The sequence below is a fragment of the Nannizzia gypsea genome, genomic scaffold (assembly GCF_000150975.2).
Source record: "Nannizzia gypsea CBS 118893 supercont1.7 genomic scaffold, whole genome shotgun sequence".
In the NCBI taxonomy this organism is placed as follows: domain Eukaryota; kingdom Fungi; phylum Ascomycota; class Eurotiomycetes; order Onygenales; family Arthrodermataceae; genus Nannizzia; species Nannizzia gypsea.
Genome location: NW_003345195.1, coordinates 224791 through 248614, shown reverse-complemented (window position 1 = coordinate 248614; position 23824 = coordinate 224791). Strand labels below are relative to the sequence as shown.

The 23824-nt window shown below is 46.7% G+C and overlaps 10 protein-coding genes across 10 annotated transcripts; 5 read left to right on the top strand and 5 right to left on the bottom strand.

Moving 5' to 3' along the window:
- Positions 1-125: 125 nt before the first annotated feature.
- Positions 126-617, top strand: MGYG_07383 (hypothetical protein; the record flags this gene model as incomplete). The annotated part of the gene is made up of 1 exon (XM_003170090.1): positions 126-617. The coding sequence occupies one exon, from the start codon at positions 126-128 to the stop codon at positions 615-617; it is 492 nt and encodes a 163-aa protein (XP_003170138.1).
- An 829-nt stretch (positions 618-1446) lies between these two features.
- On the bottom strand, positions 1447-3733 carry MGYG_07382 (DUF1716 domain-containing protein; the record flags this gene model as incomplete). Its single annotated transcript, XM_003170089.1, has 10 exons — positions 1447-1529; positions 1591-1708; positions 1769-2053; positions 2115-2629; positions 2682-2775; positions 2830-3064; positions 3121-3227; positions 3286-3518; positions 3596-3650; positions 3707-3733. The coding sequence occupies 10 exons, from the start codon at positions 3731-3733 to the stop codon at positions 1447-1449; spliced, it is 1752 nt and encodes a 583-aa protein (XP_003170137.1).
- A 319-nt stretch (positions 3734-4052) lies between these two features.
- Positions 4053-4410, top strand: MGYG_07381 (hypothetical protein; the record flags this gene model as incomplete). The annotated part of the gene is made up of 3 exons (XM_003170088.1): positions 4053-4181; positions 4293-4342; positions 4404-4410. The coding sequence occupies 3 exons, from the start codon at positions 4053-4055 to the stop codon at positions 4408-4410; spliced, it is 186 nt and encodes a 61-aa protein (XP_003170136.1).
- Positions 4411-4996: 586 nt separating this feature from the next.
- Positions 4997-8290, bottom strand: MGYG_07380 (exoribonuclease II; the record flags this gene model as incomplete). Its single annotated transcript, XM_003170087.1, has 3 exons — positions 4997-7655; positions 7715-8019; positions 8084-8290. The coding sequence occupies 3 exons, from the start codon at positions 8288-8290 to the stop codon at positions 4997-4999; spliced, it is 3171 nt and encodes a 1056-aa protein (XP_003170135.1).
- Positions 8291-10357: 2067 nt separating this feature from the next.
- Positions 10358-11051, top strand: MGYG_07379 (hypothetical protein; the record flags this gene model as incomplete). Its single annotated transcript, XM_003170086.1, has 3 exons — positions 10358-10519; positions 10579-10907; positions 10967-11051. The coding sequence occupies 3 exons, from the start codon at positions 10358-10360 to the stop codon at positions 11049-11051; spliced, it is 576 nt and encodes a 191-aa protein (XP_003170134.1).
- A 528-nt stretch (positions 11052-11579) lies between these two features.
- MGYG_07378 (hypothetical protein) lies at positions 11580-12161 on the bottom strand (the record flags this gene model as incomplete). Its single annotated transcript, XM_003170085.1, has 3 exons — positions 11580-11789; positions 11861-11984; positions 12046-12161. The coding sequence occupies 3 exons, from the start codon at positions 12159-12161 to the stop codon at positions 11580-11582; spliced, it is 450 nt and encodes a 149-aa protein (XP_003170133.1).
- A 1676-nt stretch (positions 12162-13837) lies between these two features.
- MGYG_07377 (hypothetical protein) lies at positions 13838-15038 on the bottom strand (the record flags this gene model as incomplete). Its single annotated transcript, XM_003170084.1, has 5 exons — positions 13838-14055; positions 14136-14261; positions 14286-14585; positions 14695-14877; positions 14942-15038. The coding sequence occupies 5 exons, from the start codon at positions 15036-15038 to the stop codon at positions 13838-13840; spliced, it is 924 nt and encodes a 307-aa protein (XP_003170132.1).
- Positions 15039-15862: 824 nt separating this feature from the next.
- On the top strand, positions 15863-18263 carry MGYG_07376 (dipeptidyl aminopeptidase B; the record flags this gene model as incomplete). The annotated part of the gene is made up of 2 exons (XM_003170083.1): positions 15863-15868; positions 15942-18263. 2 exons carry the CDS (start codon positions 15863-15865, stop codon positions 18261-18263), a joined length of 2328 nt encoding a protein of 775 aa, XP_003170131.1.
- A 441-nt stretch (positions 18264-18704) lies between these two features.
- Positions 18705-20987, top strand: MGYG_07375 (ubiquitin fusion degradation protein 1; the record flags this gene model as incomplete). Its single annotated transcript, XM_003170082.1, has 1 exon — positions 18705-20987. One exon carries the CDS (start codon positions 18705-18707, stop codon positions 20985-20987), a length of 2283 nt encoding a protein of 760 aa, XP_003170130.1.
- Positions 20988-21566: 579 nt separating this feature from the next.
- On the bottom strand, positions 21567-22561 carry MGYG_07374 (hypothetical protein; the record flags this gene model as incomplete). Its single annotated transcript, XM_003170081.1, has 3 exons — positions 21567-22157; positions 22226-22354; positions 22457-22561. The coding sequence occupies 3 exons, from the start codon at positions 22559-22561 to the stop codon at positions 21567-21569; spliced, it is 825 nt and encodes a 274-aa protein (XP_003170129.1).
- Positions 22562-23824: the final 1263 nt, after the last annotated feature.

Below are 23824 nucleotides of genomic sequence, written 5' to 3'. Positions count from 1 at the left end.
TGCATTCCCTCCATCCCTTAGTTTATATAACTGGTCCAATTGTTAGAGCGCCATATCTTGCCTGACACACTCCTCATAACTACTCTTCAGATTTTTTGAACTTGGCTTCAACTCCATATTGCAACATGCATTTGATATCCGTGGTATCTCTATGCCTCCTACTCTGCAGGGCAGTGGCCGCCGATACCTATATGTTAGAGCAGCCGTTGAACTCAACATTTACCCTATTTGACAATTACAGCAATGAAATTGTATCTCCTGGCAGCGATATGCTTGAGATTACACCCAACGCAACCGATCGGTGGCTTTTCGAGCAAATCTATGACTACAACTACATTATCAGACACAGCACCAGCCAAAAATTCCTACATTTCAAAGTCCTACAGGCTGGGGCGACTGCTAGACTCAGCGAACTGTCTGCGACTGTATTGGCACCGGTGGTGGTTACGGATGCCATCGTGAAATTTGTCATATACGGCCGAAGGAACCAGTTGTGGCTTACCTTGGAACCGTACAACGTTGAAGAACCAGACCGTTTTGTTATAAGGCTACAAGAGAGGGAACCAGCAGGTCAACATCAATTCACCATGCTTAAGTCACCTCAAATTAGCAACTAGACTCCGACACCGCCGAGAAAAATCATCGAGACAAAGTTGTTTGGGGGAAGGTTGAATACCCGCAGCACCCAACAAACCAGGTGAATTGTGCCCGGAAGATATAATTAGGGAAAGGGGAAAGGGGTTGGCTATCTCAGCACATTAAGGAGAGAAATGGCTGGAATGTACCTAGAGCAGCTTGACAAACGAGGGCATTCCAAGACCAGTCGAGAACTCATATTACCTCCTTATAAGTTTTTGCCTCGCTAGTGAGCATCCTCGCAGTCGCTGACCAATCTTTCCCTCTAATATACATAAACACAACTACCTATTTGCAACAAGGCTGACGTGGCTAAGTGAAGTTCTGACAGTGTAATTACATAAATGTTAACCGTCTACAACTCAGTGAGCAGCGCAATATGTTGGAAAGGGGGCAGCTGGACCTCGGGAGCCATATCTTCGGACGGTGTAGACCGTCTTCTTGCCCACAATCACTTTCTCCTTGGTAAATAATCAAGATTCAAACTTTCGTTAGGAGTTTGTTTAAAAAAATAGCGTAACGTGCTTCATCACCCACTCAATGAATTAATTGAATATATAGACTTCTGTATGGACGGGCCGGCCCGTGGGTCGAGAGGGTTTGAAATACCTGATAGGCCGTGGGCGGGCGAGGAAGCTCGTTATGTAATTCTTAACACCAAAGCTCACTAAAACTCGATTAGTAATTGTGTGCTTACACATGGCTAAAACATAATATACTTACGGTGAAAATCGGGTCATCTTGTGTTGCCTATCTTACATAGAAAACGCATAATCTCATGAGATGGGCAGACGAGAACGGACAGTATGGCTATAAAAAGCTCATAAGTGTGTCTAGCATATCTCTAGTGTCCTGATAGTCTGGCTCAGAGTCATCAAGTCCGCTCAGCTGTTCTATATTTCAAGTTAATTATCAGTTTCATTAATTAAAGAGAATAATCGAATCTTCACTAACCTTGGAGCGTTGCACGGATTACACTCAAATCCTCATCTTGATCTGCCATCAACGACTTTATTTTGGCTTTTGCACCGTCATCCTCGGCGACAAGCCACGCAAGGATTACATCTATAGTCTAAATGATGGGCGTAAGCTTAACGGATATAGAAATCTTTCGAATCGGTAGATATCCTACCTGTAGAGAGAAAAGCCCGGCATCAAGCCTGCGGGATAGCCATTCTCCCGCCAGCGCGTCGTGATCATCTTGACCAAGATTGCTCTTTTCCTGGTTAATATCTTGTTCTACAGCGGAAAGCTTAGACTTATACTCTCGCCGTAGTTTGATCAATCTCGCAACCTTTTCATACTCTTTCTCCACGAATTTTGCTAGCGTTCGAATTCGCCCAGGTGTGTCACCAGGAAGTAGCCTTAGCAATGATGAAAAGATTCCCAGAAGATGTTCCGTAAGCGATTTATCTTGCTAAATACCAATCAACTGTCAGAATTATCAAGTTTGATAGGGAGTGTCAGAAAGTAGTTACCTTTTTCATAAACATGCCAAAGACTGTTCTTAACAAGCCAGCTTCAACAAACTTCTCACATGCCCCTAACCCTCCTCGTCCACCAAGGGTATGATTCAGAACACGCAATGCCCGTGGCTTACTTAGCGTGCCTTCTCGCAGCATAATCTGTGCAAGCTCAATTCCCTCCGCTTCAATAAATTTGTCTTTTCCTTCATCCTCATCCACCACGCAGGTCAAACAGTCAAATAAATTCTCAAAGTATTCTTCTTCGTCGGAATCCTTTTGGGGGTCAAGTTTTCGGTATACACTCAGTAGCTGGAGTAATGTATCAACTCCTCCTAACCTGATAAATCGTAGTCGGTTCTTTGACGAGGTTTGTAGTAATATGGCAAGTATCTCGGTAGAATACTGTTTATTTTGGGATACTCTTCTTTCATTCTTTGATATGCGCTTGTGAAGCCAGGGCATGATGCCTGACTCTTGTCCAATCCGATCTGCGATGGATGGCCTCGAAGCCAAACTCTCCAAGATATCTGGGGGCGTTAGAAAGATTGTTGTTATCCCTGGGGGTATGTGTATACATACCTAGTATGTGATATACACCGGACCGGTCCACCTCATTATCCTCGTTTAATCGGGTAAGGTTTTGTGATAAAAGTTCAAGAATATCCGCGTCCAACTTGAAATGATCAGTTAAAGAGATAAAGAAGTTGGAACAAAGAGTCTATCTTACCATGGAGTTTGCAACGGCATCCCACTGATCTTCTTCAGCTTCCACATCCTCGTCAATCAGCTCACCAAGTATTTGTATCGCATCAATTGAGATATCGGTATTCTCGTGGGTTAACAAGGAAACCAGTGAGCCAGCGCAACCAAGTTCAGCAAACTCTTTATACAGTTGCGGATGCTCTGATAAAATCGAGAGGGCTTTGATTTCGACATCTAAGTCAGCCTCGGAAGCCATGAATCTAGCCAACCTGTTAGACATAACATAGAAGAGCATACGAAGATGTGAAATAAATACTTTTGGGGATCATTTTCAAATTTAACCCGAAGTTCAGCATTCTTCGATACTTTCTTTTCAAAATTCAAGGCAGTACGTCGTAACCATGCCGAGTCGATTACCTGGGGCTAATTTGGAGTTAGCTGGGTTGCAATCCAAACACAGTCCTCTCATGTATTCAATTACCGAAGCCCCTTCATTCTCATGCTTGTCAATGTAGTCAAGGGCATTGGTGGTGTCCTTCGTTACACCACCTCCGAAAAATCTACCCTCTTCGTCATCTGGGATATCTTCTTCGAAGTCTGGCGGAAGTTCAGGACCTGCAACACCATCATCATCATCTTCATCTTCAACTGTTGCTTCTTTGCCTCTGATTGTATCTCTGTTCGCGTCGAGCTTCGCGGCCTTGTATATCTCAGCTGCCCACCCATTGTGGTCAGTAATCGAGCGTATTCCTTCTAGGGTGAGCGCATTTAATATAGCCGGCTAAACGTACTGGGATCCCGCGCCGGTTCAAGCTTTCGTTTAATATTTGACGGGTGGGACGGTTTCTATGAGCTGGTCAGCCTGGAAATGGAGCTGTAGAAATCCGGCTCATGTTACATACCTTGAAAATATCATCAATGCTTGACATCTTTTAGCGAATGAATAGTTCAACTATGGTAGCCGTCGCAAGGCGCCAGATCAATGGCACGTATCTGTATCACCTAAAGCTCAAAGATGAAGCAGTCTCTGTCCGCCGAAGAAAGCTGTGTTTGCGCCAGAGGTGAGTTCAAGAAGCTTTATACGTTCACGCGCCAACGCCAAGAGCGCAACTTTTATCTTTCCATTCCGTCCCCGAAATTTTTATAACTACAACAGTCAAACACCCCAATCCATCACCAACAGCACAGCAGGTCAATCTCTTCCGAAACTAAAGAGAGCCACTCTATTTAATTCAATAGTTTTCAAAAATGGCCCCAAAGCAGCGTGTTATCTCCCACCCATCCCGCGGGGAACCCCGTGGTGTTGTCTCAACGGTTTACTCGGAGTTGACTTCATCTGAGAATGCCACCGTAGTGAGGAGCGTTCTCATTTTCGGAGTATGTTCTAACTGCTATATTATCCTTTGAATGTTTATACTGGAAAGATAGCGGCATCTTGTTTGCTCTGGCTATGTGCTTATTCACCGTCTCTAACATATTCTTTCACAGGCCGCAGTTGCTTTCCTCCAGAGCCCATTCAGCGAATGGCTTCTTCCTGCGTAAGTCGCCTCCTATCTGCCGTTATACCTACACTCAAACTAACATCATTTTTCAATCCAGCCTTTAAACTACGACCAACGTATAGAATCTTCTCTATGGCAATCGAAGCCACCTTCTCACTCGAAAATATTTGTACGATAGATGGGACTTTTCTTGATTTCGGCGAAGGCGGAACACATCGTTGAACTCCATTCGCTCTATTAAACATACTGGCATGGCCTGAAGGAACCGTTCTATCCACTAGGAGTCACGCATGGAAGGCTACTGTCAGCTCATATGAAGTGTCCGGGTTACTTTTTTACGTTTTTTCCAAAGCAATTATAACAGGCGTTTTGGCCATGGATATATATCAATTGTCAATGAACCTGATTTAAAAAACTCGACTAGTCTGTTACTGGGGTTTTAAACACAATGTTTTCGAGAGACAATAATTATATATGTTGTATCATATCTAAAATCGAGTGGACTAGCAGTTATGGGTCTTGAGGAACGGATCTATAGACATTGAAATGAGGGGGACAGTAAGTTCAAAGAGATGGGATATCATAACTCCATTGCAATTTGCGGCCGCAAATTCAAAAGGACGAGGTAAAAATACATTTAGCTCCATAAGGCGTCTTTCCAAGATAAGATGAATCTAATAATTCAGAAGGTCAATGGAGAAACCCAAGGGGCACAGTGGCGCGTGATTTCTCAGGGCGGTGGACAAGGCGAACGGCTTGGAGTCCGAGTAGTACAGTGTAGAGGTTGACATTAGAAATTGTTGCTTCTACCAAGTCGCCGGGCCTGAATTCAGTGCAGCTTTTGTCAGTGGTCACGACGCAGCGAACCCGGAAAGGCAGTAGATTTGCTGTGTATCGAGTGGAGTCCGGCGCAGATGCAGAGTTAGAACTTGCCGGAAGTTGGCTGACAATGACACACTGGAAGCCTTCTGGGAGATTTGCCTCGCCAAAATAATGGGCACGGAATAAGGCTTGGAGAACCCAAAACTCTCGTGAAAGCACTTGAGCCCGATCAGCGGCTTTGTTTTGCCAATTTGAGCGGACTATAATTGCCTTAATGTCCTCACGAGAGAAGGGAAGGATGGCCTCGTCTATTTGACCGGGATGTCCTTCGCTTTTGTCTTTCATATTTTGCTTCGCTTCATGACGTATGGCCGCCTCAACTTGCCAGTGGACGATTAAATCGGAGTAACGCCTGAGAGGTGAAGTGCATTTGCTATATTGATCCATACCAAGTGTGATATGAGGTGTGGGCTTTGAGGAAGAAAAGGCCCTGGGAAGTTGATTGTATGGTGATGATCCTGGAACAAACTCCCCTTGGTCATCGGTGGTAATTTTATCCATGTTGTAGGAAGCAGCGGAAAAAATGACTGAAATACTGCGCTCTTTGCACCACTGGGCAGCGATTTCTCCACCCAGAAGCATAGCATGAGCCACAAAATCTGTTTTGGTAGCACCCAAGGACCCATCTGACTGTGAAAAATGTCCACTAACTCCTATGGTGGGATCATCATTATAATCATAACGCCCCGAAATATCCCCTGTGTATGAACGTATACCTTCTTCGCCTCCAGAAACAAGGGGTGACGACGGGTAGTTTGAAAAGAACTCTATAGCGCCTTTCTTCATACGTTTTTCTCGACGCCCGGCGAGTAACCTCTCCATAGTTTCTAGAAGGGGTTCATGTTCCTCAGATATGTGTTCTTGTAGCTCGGGACGTTCTGGTCCTTTGGGCGTCCCTCCAACTTCCAGGGACATTGAAGGATTGTCATTGATATTAATACCAAACATTTTGCGTAGTCTGTCTGGCGTAATGTATACGACGTTGTTAATATAGCCATGGGTAATTTTGGTATCAAGAATTTCTCCTTCCAGGTCGACAACAGCGCTGAATGTTATGGTAGGCTTACCAGGCCCAAGACTGAATTTCTCGCGGGTGAGGCTTGGTGGGAACATCGGATAGACCCGCTCAGGCGTGTAAAAAGAACGCTTAAAATGAGATGCCCCCTTGGCAAGGAGATGGTCGTGAGGAATGAACGCCGATGGATTAGCAACATGGATGTGAATCCAAAATTTATCCAATGAGCCTGGGATTCGCTCGAGTGAGAATCCGTCGTCAATTTCCGCAGCAGACGCACTGTCAACACAGAACACTGGTGTATCACCCCAGTCTTTGCGGAAATCCTTCATAGAGTCAACCAAAGTATCTGTGCAACTGGATAATTCGCAGAATCGATTACATTCCTCGACTATTGCATCAGATACTGGTGAAAGGCCGTGGCCTGGAAGGGCGACTTGTTCATTTAGGACATGGATATTCTCCCAAGGAGTTAGGATACCGAGCTCCTGCAAGGCTAAATACCCAGTGGCTTCGTTAAGGTTGAAGTTGTCATATAATCCAATATGAAAAAGAATAAAAGATCCTGTACTTCGAAGAGAAGAATCGCGCACAAACAGAGGCGGAAGAATCCAAAGCCTCAGAAATTCAATTATATCTCTGTCTGTTTCTGAAAACGATGGGGTAGAGGGCTTTGGGTCCTCTTTCGGCTGTTCCGCGAGATGCTCTGGATCGCCAGCGGAGTCAAATCTTGGGCTTAAGCTGAACGCCTGAGTTGGTTTTCGAGAAGCACGGCTCCGATAAATCCACTGTCGAGCAGTTTTGACAAATAGCCCAATGGGGTTGCGATTAGAAGACTTCTTTTCTTTCTTACCCATGCCACTACTCCTTAGTGACTGGTACTCTCGCATCCACTTTATCACACGGTTGATAAGTTCAGTCTGCACTTTCGGACGGAAAGTGTATGATTCAACCACAGACAAACTCTGATTGGCAATTATCGAGATTGGATTCTGGTCAATTGCTTGATGAATTGCATATCTATCAGCTTTTGAGAGGGTATTTGGATCTCGTCCTATGAGCTCAGAGGCTATTTGCTCGAGAGTCAGAGTTACTGGCTCCGTATCCTTCGCAAGGTGGTCATGTACGGAATTGAAAAGAGTAGCATTTTCTGCAAACATTTTCGAAGCCGACGCTTCAAACTCAAGAATTGAATTGAGCAAAGTGGCACTGATATGGCGGGGAACACCGCCTTCCATAGCTAGTTGAGGCATATTTCCCTTCGCTACCACCGAAGTTGGAAGGTATGGGAATATCGGTTCTAGTAATTCAGGTGGAAAGCGATGCTTTGTAATGTAGTTCACTTCCGAAGGTCGAGCAACTCGCCATTTCCCCCTTGTAGTGTAGAATTGTTGCTGTTCGTTTATTGTACGTAGGTATACAGCTAGCTGGCCTGGAGAAGTCCCATTTTGACTATCAAAAGATTGTTAGTCCCATACCACTGCATAAAATATACTAGCACTATTACTCACTGCCGTAGTTGAACTAGATCGCCTGGACGTAGAAACGGTAATGGATCGCCCTCTAAATCGGATTGTCCTTGCAGCTCGGGCAGGCTATCACTAAGGACAGAGTTGTCAAGAAACATGCCACCGACTTTTTGTGTAGATGGAGCTATTCCAGTTCCGTTGAATTCCATGATGGGATCAAGGGTTTTGGGTTGTTTTTCTATCCATTTTCGGAGGTAGGTTCTTATGTCATCCGTTCTCTTCATGTCTTGTTCGATGAGCTGTCTCATGCGATCATCCATAAGAGAGCTTTCAGTAGAGGATCGTGCCTACAGGTATCCACCGATAGATTAGTCCAGGGTAATTGGAGTATCATTCCATTATCTAACTTACATTGCTTGTCGCGGAAAACGACCGCCTAGACACACTGCCATATTGCACGTTGCCATTGGGGCCGTACGAAGACAGGCAACGTGAAGAGACATCAGCAGATCGACTCAAGTTGCGTCCAAGAGCTGTCGCGCATTGGGAGCAGACGAATGGCCGGCCAAGCTTTCCTGGAATTTCCAGAGAGCTTCTCATCCATCGACGAGACGACATTGCAGACCTAAAAGGTCTTCCTAAGAGCAACGCAGAAGAATTGAACTAGCCGTGATTAATCCAACGTCCCATCTTGGTATTTCGTGTGATATCTGCTTTCACCAAAACGCTCCTGATCTGACGTTTCGATTAAATTTCAGTGACTTTTATGCCAAGCCTCAAGGCACAGCGGATGAGGCTCCACAGAAATCTTATTATATAATCATCTCAATGTCACCTGATCATCATTTTTGCCCATAGCGGAATCGTGGATAATTATCCTAGCATGACACTAAGAAAACTTAGTAATAGTACAGCTCTATTACCAAAATTTGGTAATAGTAACGTTACTGTTACCAAATTTTAGTAACGCAACTGTACTATTACTAAGTCTTAGTCGTATTACAGTAGAAAAATCGTGCATGATTCCCGTATGGGCTTGGTGCGACGATATGTTTTGAATACCACAACAACAAAACCTCAAGCAATATTCATCAGGCCGGGTCAGCGAAAGATGGCCAGCACAGCCCGACTATACGTGGAAATTGAAATCTCGGTCGATGCACCTCGAAACCATCTTCTCGAGACGGGTCCTGCTGCAGGAAAATTTTTGGGAATGATTTGTCTCACAACGTCAAATTCCAGGCTGGCTACCCTGAAGATGCATAAGTAACCGAAACTTGGCTCTTTAGTACAAATAAAAGAGCGCTTTTGATCGCTTTTTCATCATCCCTTCTTTTTTCCCCTCCTCTCTTTTTGTATAGACTTTTCCTTAAGGTGCAGGATTCCGAAGACTGAGAACGACAGTAGGTATACGGAGTACGGAGTGGTTAGCTGGGCATCACCCGGCCAAACAGGCTGAACGGTGGCTAGCAGAAACAAGCTGAACGTTCTAGGCCTCATATACTCCGTAATGAACTATACATAGCATGTTAACGTCAAGCAAACTCATCTTGCTCTAAGCGCCAGCCGTGGGCAGGGCGAAAACACGTGATACATGTCGGTTAAGAGGAAAATATCATCAAATTGACATATTGGTCTTGACTACGAACAAATCAACCAAAATAGAATCCAATGCGAGCTTTGGACTGCCTTGGTTCAGTTGGGGACATGAGCCGTGTTGTGATGATTAGTCCCACCGCTGCCTCAGACTCAGTCTAGCCTCTCGATCGTTTGGCTGAGAGTTGCAGCCAGCAAGCAGCCAAGTGAAAGAGCAAGCGCTGTGGTGGGCCCATGTGGCGCTCCAGCCAAACAAGAAACAAGGGCAGGGGCACCTCCGCCGTTGGAGCTCCAAGCTTCGAACTCCAAGCTCCAGCCAGCCCTTCAGCGACGATGCAGCTCGTCCATCCTCTGGGTGCCCATCGGTGGGCCGTTTCCAGGACTCCGGGCCCCAAACACGGGCCTTTTGGGTTTGGTGAGCCGTGTCAGTTTCTATGAAACTGACTGTTCGTGATTTCATTGGAAATGCCAGCGCCTGCTGAAGAGAATACCCAACCTTGTGTGCCCTGAAACGTTCAAGTTCGAATTATTCAGTGAAGTTGCGACGTCGATGTTTAGAATAGAATTCTAAGGACGATCTAGACAATTCTATCAATAGGAACAGCCACGACGATCCAAAAATACTTCGCCGTTCGCCGTCAAAGATGATCTATCTTGAAGGCGCGTAGTGATATGGAGTGTCTAGATCATGGCCAAATCTGAAGATATAAAGCCAGTGGCTCTTCTCTTTCATTCTTGTTTTCCTCTCATTCTCCAGCAATCAACAATCAACTACCATTCTCACTCTTTGATAGAGTGTTGTTTCCATTTCCTTTTCCTTTTCCTTTATTTCTCTTATTTCATACCATTGCAATTCTAAGCTGTTTTCCTTTCAATCCCCTTTATTTCGCCAACAGTATCATATATATACACACATATACATCCCTCATTTGTCTATTTACCATTACATTTTCGTTGCATTCATATATCGGCGGCCCAGGCGATCCATTTCTCTATCTACGATAGCATTCATTCCCAAGGCATATTTTCTGCCTTTCGACCTTATCTCTTTTGTTTTCTTAGCTCCTGAACAAGACCTCAAACGTCGCTATGGCTGGTCCACAAGGCGCCCTCGCTACCTCCTTTAAGGCGGTCCGAATACTCCAGGCTATCAGCCTCATTGCCATCATTGGAATGACTGCCAACTTCATTGCTCAGATGGTCAACGCCAATGCCACTCCCCCAGATGTGCTCATCGGCACTCTGAGCGTGGTAAGTTTGAATATACCAGATACGCTTATGCTACATTGGCCTGACCTCTGAATAACTAGACCGTCATTGCAGTCTTGTACTGCGCTATCACCTTCATCCTTTTCCTTGATGGCGCTCTCCCATATTTAATTAACCTTGGCTTGGATGGAGCCCATTTGATTGCTGTCGTCGTCGTCGCCGTCACTGTCGGAAAGCCGCTATCATATCTGAACTGCAACGTGATCGGACAAGTCTCTGGCGGCCATGCATCCGTGTATGATTTCGCTAACGCTCTTGGCCAGAGCCTTGCCAAGGATGGCGGAAAGATCAGTTACACTCATTGGATCGGGGCATCTAAGCTCACCTGCTATGAAATGAAGTCGATCTGGGGTCTGAGCATAGCTCTTTGGTAAGTTCTTGTTCTATTGCCCAAAAGTTAATTAGTCAAATAGCTAACAAGGAGTTTAGCATCCTGTTTGCCTTCTCTGCTATCTGCAGTGCCTGTCTCTGGCGCCAAACCAAAGCCAGCGCTCCCAAAGACATTGAAAGCTAGACATGTCAAACTGTTTACCACCAAACGTCATTACAAAGAAACATACTTCGTGACATATCGAGTTGGAATGAGAAGCCATCCATCGTCATGGGTTCGAGAAATCTAGCAAATGGAAAAAAGCAAAGGGGAAGTGAACAGAAAGTTGGTGACCATCGTATTTCATATTTTTAGTTTTTTCTTTCATCGTCGTTGTCCAGCTGTTTTATTGTTTGCCTTGCACAATGATGTAATAGTAATATGTATTTTTGCATAACTCAGAGGAAAGAATCAATACATAGGCGTTTATGGTTGGGAACTGGCATGTTATTATACGGTTTCTAAGGCCCTAGGAGCAATCAACTCTTCAATCAATCTTTTAGAACAAACTAAAATAGTACAGCATAATATATAGAAGTTATAACCCATTCCACTGCGCCTGTTTATTAAGGCTGGTCAATGAAGGCTTGGGTCAGGCTCAGGGGGCCACAGAGCAGGAGATCGCCCATTTCCTCGACGTGTGCAATCAAAACCATCAGAGGAGTGCACTGTTTAGAGGAGACCGGAAACAGCATTTCCGGACTTAACCAGGGTATATAGAAGGCGTGCAAGGCTGTAGAACCAGACGCCGGATCTCAGGTAGCTTGTGAATTCCGATCCAGCTCCAATGTACAAAGCCGCAAAGGCTACACGGCATCCGATGTATTCAGCCGCAAGATAATTGAGCTCGCTGACTGGAAGCTTGGCGATGTTACCCGCAATCTAGATTAATAGGGTTAGAATGGAAATGAATATGAAGAGATGCGGTATAAAAAGATTGAAGCAAAGCTTACAATAGTAGCAGCAAAAAGGGGGATGCTCTCCATGGCATTCATATGGAGGCTTCTGAGCTTGAAGAGCTTGTTCCATTGTTCAGCAGGGATAACGCCACGGAGTGTGTCGAGGGCGTTTCTTGGCCTGGGTAGTAATTTTATGTTAGTTGGCTGTTTCTAATGGATTGGCTGGGCAGGTAACGAACATGAGGTTAGTATATTTGCCAGTTTTCATGGCTTTGAGGTAGTAGATCAAGTGTGGTGTCATGCCCAGCAAGTAAGCGCCGGCAATGGAATGGTAAGACCAGTTGAAGGTGTCCATGGTGAATAATGAAGAGCAAGCTAGATTCTTGAATAGGTGGCTTAAGAACACTTCTGTACGCTGGAGTAGAGCGGTAGTTAAGTATTGATTGATGTTTGAGCCGTCTTGGTGGTCGAAGGGTGTTTGGATTTACGAAAACAAGGAGCAGAGGAGAGGCTCGGGCATTAAATACTTCAGTGCGATGAAGAGAGCATAACTGTATCCTCTAGTCTGAAGATGATACGATAACCAACTAGCAAGCCTGGAATCTCGATGAACTAACGTAGCATCTCGTTATGCTGGTGGGGCCATAACTCACTGCCTCGATAAGTGGAAACATGGAGAAGTAACATCTTCTCCCTTCTTTTCGGAGTATATTGGGTGAAGTTACTCCGTATGGACCTAGAGAATGGTATTGTTCAAGCCGGTTCCCTACTGTCGCGATATCGCTGCATCTTGTCTTTTTCTTCCTCCATCGGCTCGATTTTCTATGTTTTCGTCCCTTTTTCATGCGATGTCAGAAAAGCCGAGGCATTTCCAGTTTCTCTTACATAATCACGGGGTGCGGCGCAAAGTTACTCCGGAGACAACTCTCGGGCCGCTGTTTGGCCGCTTTGGCGCTTTTGGGAAGTTCATTTTACTCCGCGCTCCGACACAACAACCACCAGCAACAAGAAGAGGAAGATAAAGGAGAAGGAGCGGACGAAGATGAATTACAGATGAACCCTTTGCAAAGAGAACAGCGAGCAGGGAGCAGGATCATACAAGAAATAGCCTGTCGCTAGTGGAAATATCTTTTTTCCGGCATTCTTTGGACCTCTTATCATGCCCCAGCACCGTTAGTACCAGGGCATATTGAATAATTGCTCGGCTACATGACTGACGCCGGCCCGTAGTTCTGCTTTGAGCAAGCAGACACAGGCCATTTATGTTTAAGCATCCAACTATGGAGCGTTGAGATGAAAGAGATATTTTCAAGGGGCTTCTTGACCTTGCGGCAAAGAGGTCACTTGCCCAAGAGTCTCTGGGCAGAAGGCTAATAGGCTTCTAGGTTGCTTCTATCGTAAAATAATGGCCCCCCTGTTGATCCATGGATCTGCCTTTAAATATGCTTCGAAGCAAGGTACATTTTAGCTTCCGAGGACCATACCCTGCCTGTCTTTCTAATAATAAGAATATATATGAGGAAAGCGGACTTTTATCCACGCCTGCGGATTCCCCCTCTTTGCATCCTGGGTTGATTGCAATCCTGCGAGCTGCTTGATTTTTCTATACGAGATGGCCGTTTCTCGCCGAGACATGCAAAGACCCCGGTGATCACGGACTTCATCCAACCTATTATACACAGAAACCCGGTTTCTGCCTTCTTATGCCTTTTCGCGGAAGCACTTGCCAAGGGGATGCAGAAGTGCGCTGGATGGGACTGCTTCTCACGCCATATCAAAGCAAGAGCCCGGATTTTCCTTTTATCACCATCTTGCAGGTTAATCCATTGATGCTGCAATAACTCGACTGCCGACTTCCGCGACCTAGGATCGACTTTCAGCATGCCCCTGAGGAAATCAATAAAAATAGGAACTTCAGCTTGTGGCATATCCATAGGTTTTAGGAACAGCTTAGTGCTCCCGTTGATAAAACGCTGAAGGGAAGGGCTTCATGTTAGGAATTCAAATAAGAATCCTTACTCAAGCCATCAATCACAATTGTGGCATATACATAGACTCATCTTTCGGGTCAAAGAAATGCGCTTTTCGGCCCCCCGCTTCTATAAACCGAGGCGGGAAGGGTCCAAGAATTTCGGTGATCCTTGCTAGGTAGTCGCCTTCAGCGGTCCAGGTCCCTCTCAATAACGCATCTCTGGCAAACATGACAATGCCTTGAATAAGTACCTTAACCTGTTGCCATTTTATTGCAGCTATCATAAATCATACCGTACTGTGGCATAACAATTATAATTACCCCTTCATATGCATCTAAGGCTCCATATATCCACACCGGTATCCCAGGGAACAGCTATTATTACTTCAGGGGCCTTCAGAGCTGGCGATTGGATTAACTCCGAGAGATGGCGTTCTCTCCACGATGTTAATACCATATTAATCCATATGCTTGTAAGGGACGCTGGTACCCTCCACACCTACCTACCTACACCAAAATCGATAAGTATGATATAGAAGTTCTCTGCTTTTGAAACAGGCACGTTGGAATGACTTTGACGGCCGTAACAGGCAATTTTCCATCTTCGAACCTGGCAGTTTGAAAACCAAGGTCGATGAAAGCCGCCTACCTGGTAGTAATCCGGCTCCTCGGTGAAGGAACAAGAATTAGGATGTCCCGGCGAGGCAAGCTGAGAGGATATTCTAAAGCATTTGAAGGTTCTTGAGCGTAGTTGCAGCAACGACGCCTTTAAAACTTTCATTCCATGTGAAGTGGCTGCTGCGCACTCTGTACTTCATGCAGACAGTGCTTGGACAAGCGTTACAGCTACTGATGTGAAAAGCGATAACTAGCATATCGTTTGATAGGGCATTGATTGGAATGACTAAGAAATTACCCGAATAACTATTGCCCTGGAAGACTCGGTCGAAGCCTGCGGGTGAGTATGCTACCTTGTTATCTTGCTGGCGGTCTTCTTTTTCACACAAAGCAGAGATGATGGTCGTCTGGGTCGGGTGCGTGTTGATCATGTGAGGGGCCCCGACTCCTTGAATTTCTCTTTCGTCGCAGACCTCACCACCTGCAAGCAACGAACTAACTAACTAGGTACCTAATTTACCTTACCTAGTTACCTGTTAGCTAACATTTAGCTGATTTCAACATCTCAAGACTCCAAGAATCGTCGGAAGAGATGCTGACTGATCCTGTTCTTCCGAAAGCTTCCTTGGCCCCCGGACTCATTTTATGCAACGAATGAGGGCAAGCTACACTGTTGTTTTTATACGAGGTCACCTGCGGCCTTAGATTAACCCGGGTGTACAGGATCACGCCAGCAAAAGTCAAAAGTCCAGGAGGCCCAAGAGGTTTAATGAGTTCGATTTGGTCAAGAGTTGGCTGTTTTTCATGCCACAAAGGAAATAAAGAGAGTTACCAGAGAGTCATGGTCTCCAAAGAACCGGGGTGGATAAACAAGAAGCGCGAAGCGAAGGAACCGGATACTGTTTCCCGCATGCGAAGGACAGGGAGGAAGAGGCAGAGAGGAAGAGAGAGCGCGAGAGGGAAAATGATGGCCGCTGAAGCTTTCCGCTTCTAACCAAACGGACAACAGGGGATCAAACTTCCCAGGCGATCGCACCCCTGCACAGCCCTTGCTGGCCAAGAAGAAAACGCCAAGAGAGGCAAGATATGGGAGCGCAGATAACAGTAAAATGGAGAAGAGGCATGCCTGTACGCTGTGCAACTCCGTTCCGACTTGCAGAATGCGGGTTAGCTCCAGGCAGGGAAGTTGTTGTTGGTGGAGTTGAATTGGGTCTTCCCCCAGGACGTGGAGAAGCATGGCATCGGACGAAGGAGCTGGGGGAGCAATGAGCGAGATAACTCATTACGGGGATACAGGGGGATAGGGAGTGGGAATATGGGTTGAAATTGGTATATAAGCCCTCCCTCTTCCCAGCTGTATTATCGAAGTGTGGAGAGGTCGGATTCCTTTTCTCTCCTTGCGACCAGTTGTTGCGGTTGGAAGCAAAGCTCCCTGATTTCCGACTAGTTACTCTCGTTTCTCCAGCATGAAGGTAGGTGGTGACGCCTGAGGATATGACAACCGGTGGTGGCAGCAGGTGACAGCTAAACTAACAACCACTCTAGTTTCTCTCGCTTCTTCTGCTGGCGGGCGTCGCCCAAGCGATTGTTCCTCCTCGCGAACCTCGCCCACCAACCGGTGGCGGGAACAAGCTGTTGACCTACAAGGAGTGTGTCCCCAGAGCTACCCTCTCTCCAAGGTCAACGTCCCTTGCCTGGATCAACAGCGATGAAGATGGCCAGTACGTCTCCCAGTCTGATGACGGTGCATTGATCCTCCAGAACGTCGTCACAAACACCAACAAGACTCTCGTGGCTGCGGACAAGGTGCCCAAGGGTTACTATGACTACTGGTTCAAGCCGGATCTTTCTGCTGTCCTGTGGGCAACCAACTACACCAAACAGTACCGCCATTCTTACTTTGCCAACTACTTCATTCTGGATATCGAGAAGGGATCTTTGACTCCCTTAGCTGAGGACCAGGCTGGTGATATCCAGTACGCTGAATGGAACCCCGTGGGCAACTCCATCGCCTACGTTCGCGGAAATGACCTATATATCTGGAACAACGGCAAGACCAAGCGTATTACCGAAAATGGCAGCGCAGACATCTTCAATGGTGTCCCTGACTGGGTATACGAGGAGGAAATCTTCGGAGACCGGTTCGCTTTATGGTTCTCGCCTGACGGTGAATACCTTGCGTACCTCCGCTTCAACGAGACCGGAGTTCCAACCTACACCGTGCCATACTACAAAAACAAGCAAAAGATTGCCCCTCCTTACCCAAAAGAACTTGAGATCCGCTACCCTAAGGTCTCCGCAAAGAACCCAACCGTGCAATTCCACTTGCTTAACATTGCCTCTTCTGAGGAGACCAATGTTCCGGTTACTGCCTTCCCAGAAGACGACCTTGTCATTGGTGAGGTTTCCTGGCTCAGCAGTGGCCACGATACCGTTGCCTACCGCGCTTTTAACCGTGTTCAAGATAGAGAAAAGATTGTCAGCGTCAAGGTCGGGTCTAAGGAGTCTAAGGTCATTCGCGAAAGAGATGGTACCGATGGCTGGATCGACAACCTTTTGTCCATGTCATATATTGGAAAGGTTAACGGCAAGGAGTCCTACGTCGATATCTCTGACGCTTCTGGATGGGCTCACCTATACCTCTACCCCGTTGATGGAGGAAAGGAAACTGCGTTGACCAAGGGAGAATGGGAAGTCGAAGCCCTTCTCAAGGTTGACACAAAGAAAAAGTTGATCTACTTCACCTCCACCAAATTCCACAGCACCACCAGACACGTCTACTCCGTCTCGTATGACACCAAGGTCATGACCCCTCTCGTCAACGACAAGGAGGCTGCGTACTACACCGCATCCTTCTCAGCCAAGGGTGGCTACTATATTCTGTCCTACCGAGGACCCAACGTTCCATACCAAGAACTCTTCTCCACCAAGGACACCAAGAAGCCTCTCAAGACCATCACTAGCAATGATGCACTGATCGAGAAACTCAAGGAGTACAAACTTCCAAAGGTTAGCTTCTTTGAGATCAAGCTTCCATCGGGCGAAACCCTCAATGTTAAGCAACGCCTGCCACCAAACTTCAACCCCCACAAGAAGTACCCAGTCCTATTCACTCCGTACGGTGGCCCCGGTGCCCAGGAAGTCAGTCAGGCATGGAATGCATTGGACTTCAAGTCTTACATCACCTCTGATCCAGAGCTCGAGTACGTTACCTGGACTGTCGACAACCGCGGAACTGGTTTCAAGGGCCGCAAGTTCCGCAGTGCCGTGGCTAAGCGTCTCGGCTTCCTCGAAGCTCAAGACCAGGTCTTTGCCGCCAAGGAGATCCTGAAAAACCGTTGGGCCGATAAGGACCATATTGGAATGTGGGGATGGAGCTACGGTGGTTTCTTGACTGCTAAGACCCTGGAGACCGACAGCGGTGCCTTCACTTTCGGCATCAGCACTGCTCCCGTCTCTGACTTCAGACTTTACGACAGCATGTACACTGAGCGTTACATGAAGACCGTCGAGCTAAACGCCGACGGTTACAGCGAGACGGCCGTGCACAAGACTGATGGCTTTAAGAACCTGCAAGGCCATTATCTCATTCAACATGGAACCGGTGATGACAACGTCCACTTCCAGAACGCTGCTATCCTTTCCAACACCCTCATGAATGGCGGCGTTACCGCTGAAAAGATGACTACCCAGTGGTTCACCGACTCGGACCATGGCGTCAGGTACGATAACGATTCTACTTTCCAGTACAAGCAGCTTGCCAAAATGGTCTACGACCAGAAGCAACGAAAGCCCCAACGCCCACCAATGCACCAGTGGAGCAAGAGAGTTTTGGCGGCCTTGTTCGGTGAAAGGGCGGAAGAATGAATTGTCATATGAGATCGATGTCCTTTTGGTCCGACACTATCGGTACCGCTGTTTTAAGAAGTTTATCATGTATATATTCGGGAAGACGTAGATTTCTCTCCCCAGCGAAATTAATTTCACCTTCATAGACTGAACTTTCTCTTTGACTTTTGATTGGCTTTCAACCTAAAACCTTTTAGACTGTTGAGTCAACTTCAGGTACGTGTGCACAGACCATTTTTCACTTATGCGGCTTACTAATATTTTTGATTACATCATCCGGTTTCCATGGACTTCGCTGGCAGTCTCTCGAGTTGACATAAATCAGGCATTCTCAGCAGGTGGCGGACCATGTTATAATACACCTTAGAGCCACTTTGTGGCAGTTAGGCACGACTTCCTCTCCCCCCTTGTTTACTGAAACTCATTTCCTCGATCGGTATTCCTCTAGAATTTAGAGATATGGAGGGGCTTTCGTGGACTAGCAAGCTCGCCGTGACACCGCCCAGCAAGACCTTGAAGCTCACTGGAGACAAGATTACTTTGCCGCAAACTGCTCTCGAGCAGATTCTTGCTGCTGTTCGCAGTATTCCGTCTTCTACTCAGGGAAACCCTCTGTCTGTCGACTTCAACTCACACAGTTTCCTCGATAACAGTGACGCGCGACAGCGAGACCTTCCGCACCCCCTGACGTTTCGCCTCGTTAATCCTATAAACGGACGAGTAGTGCATTCTGGAATTAGGGAATTTTCTGCCGATGAAAATGAAGTCTCTTTAAGCCCGTTTCTGCGTGAAAGTCTTGGTATAGAAGACTCTAGCTTTGATATCGAGCCGGACTCCACCCAGACAGAGACGCAACCTACGATCACGGTTCATGTTGCCCAGCTTCCCAAGGGATCGTATGTACGATTGAGACCTCTAGAAGCCGGGTATGACGTGGAGGATTGGAAAGCTTTATTGGAGCGGCAATTGCGGGATAATTATACAACGCTTTCTGTGGGAGAGGTTTTGACTGTCACTGCCAGCAGAAGCGAGACTATGCAATTCCTCGTCGACAAGGTTCAGCCAGATGGAAAGGCTATATGCATTGTCGACACGGATTTAGAGGTGGATATAGAACCCATGGACGAGGATCAAGCGCGAGAGAGCTTGGAAAAGAGGCTTGCAAGACATACCCGAGCGCCTGAAAACGGTGAACAAAGTTCAATTGGTGGTAAAATCGTAGATGGACAGGTAATAAACGGCCAAGTGCTCTTAGGGGAATATGTGGACTATGAGCTTGAGACCTGGGTATGGTCAAAACCTTTTACTTTCAAAATGAACTTCGATGATGAAATGGCTGTTGATATATATGCATCTCCATATTCAGCCAGACAAAGAGCTCGACCTCGAAGTGATCAGCATTTATGGGGTAACTTCTCTAACAATTCCCCGAAAATAATCGAGATTAAACCTACGAACGTGGAATTGCATGATGCGGATTGTTTATATGTCTCGATCCATGCTCCCCTCCCGCAGCCAGGGAGCCAGGATGGTTCTACAGAACCAAGCCACGCAAAGCCGATTACGTTCCAGCTATGTGTAACCACCTCCAATGAATCAGAAAATACAGCGGAAGAGGATGGTTTGGATCAAAATGCTCATGGCTCTGATGAAATGCGATGTACGAATTGTTATCAATGGATTCCAAAAGCAACTATGGTCCTGCATGAGAACTTTTGTTTTCGGAACAATGTGGTGTGTCCAAAATGCAAGAAAGTTTTCCAGAAGCGATCACCTAATTGGGAAAGCCACTGGCATTGTCCTCAGGACGACGCAAACGGATCTGGAACCTCAAGTAAAGACAGACATGATGCCGTGTTCCATTCAACCTATACCTGTCAGGACTGCCAATATGTCTGCAGGAATCTTCCAGACTTAGCCCAACATCGGACTACAGTGTGCCCTGAGAAGCTTATACTCTGTCAATTCTGCCATCTTGTTGTTCCCCAAAAAGGCGAATCAGATCCAGACGTTCTAGACCCAGAAGTGGTTTTATCCAATCTTACACCACACGAGTTGGTTGATGGTGGAAGAACAACAGAGTGCCATTTATGCCACAAAATTGTCCGTCTTCGAGATATGAATACCCATTTACGCCATCATGAACTTGATCGAGTCTCGCGGCCTTCCCCGCAGATATGCCTTAACCTCAATTGCAGCCGGACAATTAACGGTCCAAACTATAAGCAAAGAGATTTGACGAATGATACCCTTGGGCTTTGCAAGGTCTGCTTCGGCCCTTTATACGTGGATGTTTATGACCCTGAAGGTAAAGCGCTCCGCCGCCGTATTGAGCGGAAATACCTCTCTCAGATGCTTACTGGATGTGGAAAGCCATGGTGCCGTAATAAATACTGCAAGACGGGCCGTACCGGTTTGAATGTTGATCCTGGGGCTTCGCTTGCTTCCAAAGAGATTATTACAATGATCAAGCCGTTAGTTGAAGAGGTTTCTATTGGACCGACGGTCGTCAATACCTCACCTCTGTATTTTTGTACGGACGAAGCTACTCAAAGAAGGAGAGAACTGGCTGAAGTTCTGGCAGTAGAAGTAGTTGCCGATATGGACTCCCATACAGAAAGTTATGAAATAGAATGGTGCATAGCAGCTATGGAGTCTACCAGCGGAGATCCCTTTAAGGCTAGAGAGTGGCTTCACAACTGGGCTCCAAAGAAAGGAGAGACATACACAGGTTCATCTTGACAGCAGCTCCGTACTGGATATGGATTCTTTATGTGAATGGTCACGAATAATTGCGACGCTTTACGAACACCAGTGTGCTTGGTCCGATAACCTGATGCAGAGAAGAATGAAAATACAGTACTGTAATGTTTCACGAAGTTACGAATACGTTTTTCCTAAGGATCAATTGAGTCGACTGCATTTTCAGAAAGTTCAAACGCGCTCGGAAGAATTAAGAAAGAGAAAAAATTTTATTAGAGAAATGAGCGAACATAAACTAATAGGGGTTAGATCCCAGACTATTAGGTCCACCATCACACTCTGCCGAACAAGAAACCGAATACCTTCTACCCCTTCGAGGTTGCAGGATAACATTAATTAAAAATTCCAGGGGGAAAGAAGCAGAAAAGGAAAGGAAGAAGAGGAAACAAAGAGGGGAAATCCCTTATGATATACCCAGCACCATGCACAAATTCATCGCGGGAGAAAGCAGAGGATATGGCGTTGGGGATCGATCCCAAAAGCGCCCGACGTCTCAGATCGATATTGGCTGCAACGAATCCATACACTGGGCTAAGGCTCGAGTATGGGCGTTTTGATTTAGAAGAAGTCGCCGAATCCGAATGCCTTGCGTCCGAATTCCTTCTCGCCGTGTACCTTGTTGTCAAAGGCCTTGTGCTCGTTCTCCTTGTTGCCAAAGGCCTTGTGCTCGTTCTCCTTGTTGCCAAAGGCCTTGTGCTCGTTCTCCTTGTTGCCGAATTCCTTGTGCTCGTTCTCCTTGTGCTTGTTCTCCTTGTGGTCATAGTCCTTGTGACCGTAGTCCTTCTTGCCATAGCCATAGTCCTTCTTGCCATAGTCCTTCTTACCATAGTCCTTGTGGTCATAGTCCTTGTGGTCATAGTCCTTGTGGTCATAGTCCTTGTGGTCATAGTCTTTGTGGTCATAGTCTTTGTGGTCATAGTCCTTGTGGTCATAGTCCTTGTGACCGTAGTCCTTCTTGCCATAGCCATAGTCCTTCTTGCCATAGCCATAGTCCTTCTTGCCATAGTCATAGTCCTTCTTGTCACCACGGCGCTGCTTGGGGTGGATTCTGCTGTGGGCAATCTTGTTGTGGTCGATGCTGAAGTCATCGATGTCAACGAAGGTGATTGGGTTGGAAACACCAGCAGAGCAAGACTGGCCGGAGCGGTCCTATACCAAAAGCTCGATGGTTAATTTTGATACCAGCTCATGGGGTTCCTGTGGACCAGGGTACTCACATCTCCGTCGTTGTTGCAGCAGACAACAACGCTGTCACAGTTGACAGAGCTTCCGGTCAACTTGGAGCAGGTGCTTCCCTTGGTCTTGTCGGGAGAGCAGCAGTAAGGAGCGCCGGATCCACACTTGACCTGTTGATACCAGTTGGGTTAATACCAGACCAGAGGCTAAGAGATCAAGGAGATATCAGGTGCAGGGAGGACATAGAATGCCTGTGCCTCAGGGGTACATACATTTTGGATCTCGAGCTGACCACCGTGTGGGCGGTGAGGCTTGTTGCGGGCGGCGGAGGCACCGGCGGCCAAGATGGCGATGGCAAGGGCTTTGGTGAGCTGCATGTTGATTGAAGTGGAGTGAAGTACGGAGTACTGGACTTTGTTGTCTTGAGGAGTGGAAGGCTTTGGTTGCGATGCTTGCTTGTTGTGTGAGAGTGATGATGATAAAAAAGGAGACTCTTCACCGGATGTTCAGGGGCCTTTTATATTACATTCTGGGGCTATTTTTCTTGATTGTCCTGGACAATAATTCTTCTACGCTGTGAGAGGATGATTATTCCTCCTTCCAAGGATGGATCAGTATCTCCTGGAGGCCATACAACCTGTACGGTCTTCCATCTTACCATCTCAACACAGCTCGGATATTCCAATGGCTACACCCACTCCCAACAATTGCATTCATTTGCCCCTGGAGTGCATCTAGGTTACGAGCTGAGTCCATGTATGACCATGGCGACCCAGGAATAGCATCTTTCGAGCCATGGAACTATCTCCATCTGGCACTGCTCACTCCTGGTTGTTGATCTCCAAATGCCATCGTCGTGTTGCACCCGACGCGGACCGGTAGCACCAAGCCAAGTTAGCCCGGGATGAACCTTTCGGAGCAAAGTCAGAGATACATCTCCACCACCCGGCCCGCAAATTGAGATTCGGTCGAGTTGCTGCGGTGGTAGCAAAGATTACATAACTCTGATTGAGAATGGAGGGTTCTGGATCTGATAGGCGCTGCAGCGTCGGTTTAGACAGGAATTGATTGACCAGTATTCCAACATCGCCGGGGTGGGACGTGCGTTTCACGACGATCATCTTTTTTGGCAAAGGTCGAGGTCTCGTCCACCGAATGTGATACCGATGTCTTGCATGCGAGGGATATCGCTGGCTGCCATGGACTCGAACGCTTCATCTCTTCAATTGGACCGAGCTATTGCTAGTTTCCGCTTTCCCCCATGGAGTAGCTGGGACGCCTATTATCCGCCCCAGCAGCCTGCAGGAACGTGGCAGCTAGCTAGCTAATTAGAGCTAGGGGTTGTGTAACCCGCGGTTAGGATGGCTGGTATGATAATATCCCCCTATCCACCTATCTGTCTGTATCTAGAAATACATGGGCTCCGCACAAAAGAGGCTTTTTCTAAATAATCCCAGGATCAAGTTTTGGGCCATTTTGATAACATGGAGTCGCCTTCAAATCCCGGGAGGGGATGAATTGGTGCCATCTCCTAACGATGGATATTCGGGTCACCACATTAATTCTGTGTTGCTTCAAGCTCCCCCTTCATGGCCAGGCGAGCGGGGAGGAAACTGACCTGTTACTTGGTTCCGGAGAGA